This window comes from Thecamonas trahens (genome assembly GCF_000142905.1).
Source record: "Thecamonas trahens ATCC 50062 unplaced genomic scaffold supercont1.49, whole genome shotgun sequence".
NCBI classification, from domain to species: Eukaryota; order Apusomonadida; family Apusomonadidae; genus Thecamonas; species Thecamonas trahens.
In genome coordinates this window covers 278,997-286,481 of record NW_013657631.1, presented here as the reverse complement: position 1 = coordinate 286,481, position 7,485 = coordinate 278,997, and the positions used below count along the sequence as shown (strand labels likewise).

General features: G+C 64.3%; 2 protein-coding genes across 2 annotated transcripts; one reads left to right on the top strand and one right to left on the bottom strand.

The window, feature by feature from the left end:
* Nucleotides 1-42: 42 nt before the first annotated feature.
* Nucleotides 43-565, top strand: AMSG_08942 (uncharacterized protein; the record flags this gene model as incomplete). The annotated part of the gene is made up of 2 exons (XM_013899016.1): nt 43-482; nt 532-565. The coding sequence occupies 2 exons, from the start codon at nt 43-45 to the stop codon at nt 563-565; spliced, it is 474 nt and encodes a 157-aa protein (XP_013754470.1).
* Nucleotides 566-868: 303 nt separating this feature from the next.
* On the bottom strand, nt 869-7,438 carry AMSG_08941 (myosin XI-2; the record flags this gene model as incomplete). The annotated part of the gene is made up of 2 exons (XM_013899015.1): nt 3,510-7,438; nt 869-3,462 (listed from the first exon to the last, which is right to left on the bottom strand). The coding sequence occupies exons 1-2, from the start codon at nt 7,306-7,308 to the stop codon at nt 869-871; spliced, it is 6,393 nt and encodes a 2,130-aa protein (XP_013754469.1). The 5' UTR covers nt 7,309-7,438.
* Nucleotides 7,439-7,485: the final 47 nt, after the last annotated feature.

Sequence of the window (7,485 nt, the reverse complement as noted above, 5' to 3'; positions counted from 1 at the left end):
CCCCCCCACCACACCCATGCCTCTACCCCCTCCACCCACACCATGTCCATCATCGATCTGACCCACTCACCATCCCCTCCTCCGTCTCCTCCTGCCTCGTCCACGGCTACGGGCGTCGCATCGTGGACCCTCGACGTGGCCACGCCCGTCCACGACCTCTTTCTCCACTTTGATCGCCTCTTCTTCTCGGATCGCCTGGCAGAGTCGGGCGTCTCGGTCGTCTGGTCCAAGCGTATGACTCTCTGCGCAGGCCTCTGCGAGTGGCGAGGCCCGCTCGGTGGCTGCACCATCAAGCTGTCGGAGAAGCTGCTGCAGTTCCGCTCTCGCGCCGATCTGCTCTCCACCCTTCTTCACGAGATGATCCACGCCTATCTCTTCCTCGACGCATCGGTCTCTAATCGTGAGGACCACGGGCCCATCTTCTGCCAGCACATGCGCCGCATCAACGCCGCCACCGGCCTCTCCATCACCGTCTACCACTCGTTCAACGACGAGGTCAACCACTTTCGCACTCACTGGTGGCAGTGCCAGGGCCGCTGCGCCCGCATCGTCAAGCGCTCCATGAATCGCGCCCCTGGACCCAACGACAATTGGTGGGCTCGCCATCAGGCCTCGTGCGGCGGGCCTTACGTCAAGATCCGCGAGCCCAGCGACTATCGCAACCCGAAGAAGCGCAAGCGCAAGCGCAAGCCCAACCCTACTGCCTCATCGCCACCTGCCAAAAAGCCCAAGCCGGTCCGCGCCTCGCCTTGGCACCCACCGCCACCACCACCACCACCATCATCGAGTTGCCCGCACTGCGGCGGGCACCTGATGTCCACTGTCGCACTCACAGCCCACATCGCTCGCTGCGCACCGTAAGCGGTCTTTACCGTGACGCTCCAACGCCGCCGCGGAGCGCACGCAACGCCCGGCGCACAGACGCGCAAACCTGCGCCCCAGCCTCGCCGCCGCCGCCGCGCCCGGCAGTCATCAGCCACCAGTCGAGGAACGGCGCAAAGTCATCCGACGGTGCAAACGCGCCCGCGTAAGCACTCAGAACCTCGTACCCGGTCACACGCTCCGCCGCGCTCACGCTTCGTCCGCTCATCTGCTTGATGACCTGCAGCCAAAGCTCTGTCGCAAGTAGCGTCCCACTCCCGCTCCGCCCCAACGCCATCAGCGCTTCCAGCGCCGCGCTCCGCGACCCGCGCCGGAGCCCAAACACCACAAGCAGCTTATCAAACGCCGCCACAGCCGTCTTCACCTCGCCAGCCTCGCCGAGCTGCACGAGCGAGTTGGGAAGGCTCTTGTCCGAAAACTCCATCATCCCTGCAGCCGCAGCCGCCTTGCCGAACCACTTGGTCGACGCAAACGCCTCCGGTGTTCGCAGCCCGCCGTACCCATCCAGCGCAAGCTCGCCGGCTTCGTACTGGTACATCGCGAGCTCGGCTTCGTAGTCAGAGACCCGCCGGGCCTCACCGCCCAGCGCCTTCAGCTTGCGCACCGCAACCTGCAGGATCTTGGCGTCGCCCTCAGCGCACCCGAGCTCGGCCTCGTTAAACGCCTCGGCAAGTGCGTCGCGGAGCTTGCGTGCCGCCGCCACCCGTCCGCCGCCGTCGTACCCGATAGCCTCTGCACGCGCAAGTGCAGAACTGAGCTTCTCCACAGACCCTTCCTCCGCCCCGCTCGCCACAAGCTCGTCCACAGCCTCCACCTCGGCCTGCACTCTTGCCGCCGCTGCGTACACCTCACCAAACTCGGTGCTCTCCTCCAGCCCGGCTCCTCGTGCCTGCTCCAGCACGCTCCGCAGTGTCCCGCGCGCGTAGTTGGCCCGGTCTGCAACCGCGGCCTCTACCAGCGACGCCAGCCCGGACATCTGCGCCCACTCGTGCAGCGCCTCCACCGCCACAACAAGCTCGCTCGACTGCACTCCACACGCCGCTGCCGTCTTGAGGTGCTGCTCAAGCTCTGCCCACGCCTGCTTCGCCCACGCTTCGCGCACGAGGTACACAATCTTCGAGCTGGCAAACAGGTCCACGTCCTCCTTGAGCTCAAACCCAAAGTCGGCCGCCTCGTCGAGTACACGAGCATGCGCGCCCAGAAACGCCGCAGACCGCCCGCTCGTCCCGCTCGGTACCTCCAGCGTCTCTCGCAGCTGCTCACGCAGCTCCGCCGACCGCGCCTGCACAGCCCGCGCCTCACCCACAAGCCCCCGCCACCGCGACCAGCTGCTCCACTCCATGTCTTCCTCCGCCGCAACAGTCAGGCAGAGCGCAAGAACTCCAGTGTGCCGCATCATCATCGCCGCTTCCATCTTCTCTGCAAGCTTGTCGATCCGCCGCAGCCGCGCAAGCCCGGCACGCGCACGCTTCGTCTCCTCGTTCTCCAGCTGCACCACAAGCGCAGAGTCCAACGCACTCGCGAGCTCGTCCCACGACTCACTCGACTCGGCCACACGGAGCCGCAGCGCTACCTGTGCGCGCTCCAGCTCTGCCACTTCGCTCGCCTTTCGCAACCCGAGCGCCTCTGCAGCGGCCACTGCAACCGCTAGCCCCTCTGACCGCAGTGACGCACGCGCCGCACTCGCGCTCCGAAGCCTGGCAAGAATAGCACGGTGCGTTGTTAGCGCAGTCTTGGCCGCCGCCATCTCTGCATGCCACGAGGAATACTCTGCAGTGTCCATCTTCAGCTTGCGCCCGGCATGGATTGCTGCCGCAAGGTCGGCCGCATTGCGGCCGGCCGCTGCCTGCTCGAGCGTAGGCACGAGCGCAGCCATCGCACGACGATCCGCCACTATCTGCTGCGCGCGCTCCAGCTCCGCATGCGGTCCGCTCAAGCCCTCAAGCTCCTGCCACGACCCGCTTGCTACAGCATGGCGGACCTTGAGCACATCGCGTGCCAGCGCCAGCCGTGCCACATCGTCCGGCATCCCAAACCCGAACGCCTCGCCCGCCGCCACCGCCGACGTCGCTGCCGCCACGTCGCCGTCGTGCCACACGTTAAGCGCCTCATCGAGCTCTGCCACCACTGCGCGGTGCGCAGCGAGCTTTTCCTGCCCGCGGCTCACCACATCCTGCCAGCTGGACCAGTACGACGAGCTCATCTTGAGTGACGCCGCCATGTTGAGCTCGTCCACCAGCACGTCGGCATCGGCCACCCGCGTCGCAGCCTCCAGTCGCTGTGCCACGCCGCTCATCTTGGCCCGCAGCCGCAGCCCGTCGCGCACGTAGCTCACATCACTATGCTCGCCGAACCCGAGCTCGCTTGCCCGCCGCACGCTCGCCTGCATGCTCGCCCACTTGCGGTCAAACAATCCACGACGCAGTGCAAGCAGCTCCTCCACAAACTCGAGGAGCGCCACGTCGACCTCGCGCACTAGCCCAAGCTTGCGTCCGGACTTCACGGCAGCCTCCATGCCCAGCGCTACGTCCGAGACAGAGCTCTCAAACTTGGCCATGTCGCCCGCAGGCAAGCTCGCCGCTTCCAGCCCCGCAGTACCGCCCGGAGCTGCTCCAAGAAACTCGCACCGCTTGCAACCTCGTCGACCCAGGACGACCAGAAAGACGTCGACATCAGCAGCGGCTCGCCATCGTCCGCGGCCACAAGCGCAGCATGCAGCGCGTCGGCATCGCGTCCAGCAACAGCCTCCGCAATCGTGTCGGCGTGCGCCGCCATCGACGCGCGAAGCTCAAGCCCAGCCACAACGTCGGCCACCTCGTCGTGGACATTCCAGAGCTGCACCCTGTTTGCGGCCGCTTCGATCGTCTCCATGAGGGTGCCTAGCGCCTCAAACTCGCGTGCACTGCGATGCCGCCGCAGCTGCAGCAGAAGCTCGCCGCGCTGCATCAGCTCTACGTCACTCGTCGCAACAAATCCAAACGCCTTGCCAGCACGAAGCGTTGCTTCCAGTGGGCCTACCACAGAAGATGAGCTGCTCGCCGTGTAAGACTCAAGCGCGCCGACCAGCGACGCATGCTCTGCTGCCTGTGCCTCCGCATCCGCCACCTCGTCGCGCCACGACGAGTACAGCGAGCTGCCCATCTCCAGCTCACGCGCACGAGCTAGCGCCACCTCCAGCGTCAGCAGCACTTTGGACGCCTGCGCCGCGCTCAACTCTCGCGCCACGCCCGACATTCGCTCACGCAGCGCAAGCCCCTCGCGTGCCGCAACCACGTCCCCCAGCTCGCCAAGACCCATCGTCAGTGCAGCCTCGACAGCCCGCCGGAGCGCTTCCCATTCGCGCGCTACAAGCGCTTCGCGCACCGCAAGCACAGCCTCCAGCTTTGCCATCAGCGCTTTGCCACCCTTCGTACGTAGCACCATCCGCCGCCCAGCCTCCAGCGCATCCCGCACTCCACCTACATTCGCTTGGCCGGCAGAGAGCGCCGCTTGCGCCAGCGTCACAAAACCCTCTTCCGCCCTCAGCTGCTCCAGCGCTGCATGTCCAGCCGCCACAAGCTCCTGGGCACTCAGCCCCAGCCGCGCCACAGCCGCCAGCCCAGCCTCAAGGTCGGCCCGCGAGTACTCGCTGATCCCGCGCCGAAGTTGAACAATTGCCTGCTTGCGCTCGTGGATCGACCGGATCGACTCGCGCAGAACCGCAATGTCCGGGTTGACCACCCCAAGCTCCTCGGCCCGCGAGATGACCCGGAAAATCTCCTCGTAGTTGCCCTCTGGGTCACCAGCAGTCCGCAGCCGCTCCATCGCCGCGTTCAGCCCGCGCTCCTCCTCAAGCCGCGCGCACAGCCGCTCCGCCTCGTCTGTCACCCCGAGTTGGAACCACATCGCACGTGCTTCGGAAATCGCTGCACGGAGCGTGTCCACGTCCAGCGTTGCCATCGCCGCACGCATCGCCGCGTCCACCTTCTTCATCTGCGCAAACAGCTTGCGTGCCCGGAATCCACGGAACGCGGCCTGCGCCTTGGTCGCCATCCGATGCAGAATGATCGACAGTCGCACCTCGAGCGCACGGTGCATCTTGGCCCGGTACAGCACGCGCGTCCGTCCGATCTGCACCTCGGAAAAGTCGCCGCGCACGCTCTCCAGAATGTCCTTGCACGTCGCAGCCTCGCTCGACTTGCGCGCCCACGAGTTGAACACCCCGTACCGCCGGATAAACTCGGCGTGGCTGTACCGGAACGGGAACCCGGTCTGCCGGATGCGGACAGCCTCAAACACTCCCGAGTACCGCAGCTGGAGCAGCGAGTCGCGCCCGCTCCAGATCCGCGGCTTGAACACCGAGTTCGGCTTGATGCACCGCACATAATGCGGCGTCGTCGCCTGGAGCTCCTTCATCAGCGACCCGAGCTGCGTCCGGAACTGGAACGCTGTACTCTGCTTTCGCGACTTGGAATCGGCGCCCACAGACTCAAACAAGTGCTGGATGAACTGGTCTGTCGACGCGTGCACAAGCGTCAGCAGATCCTTCTCGATCGTGTCCTTGTTCTTCTCCAGAAACCCGCGCACGTCGTACGTCACCTGTCCAGCGTAGTGCTCCACGTTGAACGTGTTGGGCGTCCGGAACGCCATCGAGAACCGCTCCGTCTTCTTCGAGTGCCGTGAGTTGAGCTTGTCTAGGAACCGATCGTCAGAACCCGACGGCGCGAGCAGCTCCTCGTCAAGCATGATGAGGATGCCGTGCGGCTTACGCTCGAGCAGGTCCAGGCACGGCTGGTTGTCCACAAACTTGACTTCCTCAAAGTTGATGCCCTCGTCCATGTACAGCTGCTGCTCCATCTTGAACGTGTGCTGGTTAAAGTGCTGCTGCAGCTTCTCGTTAGCGTAGTTGATGCAGAGCTGCTCGAACGAGTTGTTCTGGAAAATCTCAAACCCGAAAATGTCCAGGATCCCGATGAGGTTGAGGCCGCCGACTCCGCCCTTGGGCGCAAGCACCTGGTTGACCCGCACCACCAGCCAGTTGAACATCGAGTTGTACAGCGTTCGTGCCAGTGCGTTGCGGTTGTCGGCTGCCTGCTCTGGCGTAAGCGGCACAATGACGTCATCCTGCCGCTTGAACGTCAGCGTCCGGAACAAGACCGCACGCTCGAGCGCAGCCTCTGGCACACAGAACATGCTGGCTGCGACCGCGAGCGTTTCGGGGTTGCGGATGCGCGAGCCCTCGCCCGAGTCATCGCGAGCAAACTCAAGGTTGCCAAAGTGGAGAATACCCGCCACCAACCGGAAAATCGACTGCCGGTCCGCGCCCTCCTTGATGTTGAACATGTCCATCGCCTCCAGCACCTCGGCAAAGTCCTTGGCATCTGAAAAGTGCGCGTCGTCGATGACCGTCCGCCCGCGCACAAACGCATACTCCTCTGCCCGCCCCAGCGAGTACATCTCCGCAATCTCGCGCGCCTGGCAGAGCTGGTAGAAAATGTGGAAGTTGCGCTCGCCGCCGATCTGGTGCGAGACACGCGACTTTTCCAGCAGGTAGTTGTTGATCTTGGCGCCCACAATCCGCCGCCGCGAGTCAAAAAACACCTCCATCCACTTGCCAAACCGCGACGAGTTGTGGTTCCGCAGCGTCGCCGCGTTGCCAAACGCCTCCAGCAGCGGGTTCGCCGCAAGCAGCTTCTGCTCCACACCCGAAGTCTCGCCCGACCCGGCGCAGTGCGCAAGGTACTTGAGCGCCTGCTTGGTCGCCTCGGTCTTGCCGGCACCCGACTCGCCTGAAATGAGGATCGACTGATTCGGATTCTCGCCCGACGCCATCTTCTCCGACAACTGCCGGAAAGCGTCGTCGGCAATGTTGAAGATGTGCGGCTTGAGCATCTGGATGCCGCGGTTGCGAACCTTCTCCATGATCTCTTCGGTGTAGAGCTTCATCCACCGGTACGGGTTGACGATGATGAGAATCGGCCCGATGTTGGTGTAAATGGTATCCTCCATGAACCGCTTCTTGAGGTTGTGGAGAATGATGCCCTCGTCGATCTCGCCCATCTGCACAAGGTCGTCACGGTTCTTGCGGAGCGAGCCCGGCGAGAGTGGCAAGCACCGAGCACGGTCCTTCTTGCGGACAACCACAAGCTCACCATCGAGAATGTCGACCTCGAGCGGCAGGCCTGTCGCCGGGTCCGAGCCACGGACTCTGCCGGCCTTGTAGCCATCGACCTCGTCGGGGACCCAGACCCACTCTGCGCCGTCATAACCATCTTCGTCGCCGCCGCGGAGACACCGCGGTTTGTCCTCGTCGGTTACGTCCAACACCGCATGGTAGTAGTACACATGCCCGTCCTCGGTTGTCAGCTCCTGCCACAGGCTCGGGTCACGCGCCAGCTCGGCTGCTTCGGCCTCGCTCACTCCGGACCGACTTGCCAACGCAGACATACGCACACCTACAACGTGTACAAAATGGTGTCTTCTTTCAATCACACAGTCAGTACCAACGTCACAGACCAAGCCTGCTGTGTCGTGCCCTCGCTCGCTCGCTCGCTCGCTTGCTCCAGCTGCTCGTTCCTTGCTCACGCAAGTCGACGAAAGTGGAGTGGCAGGCACTGGCGCAGC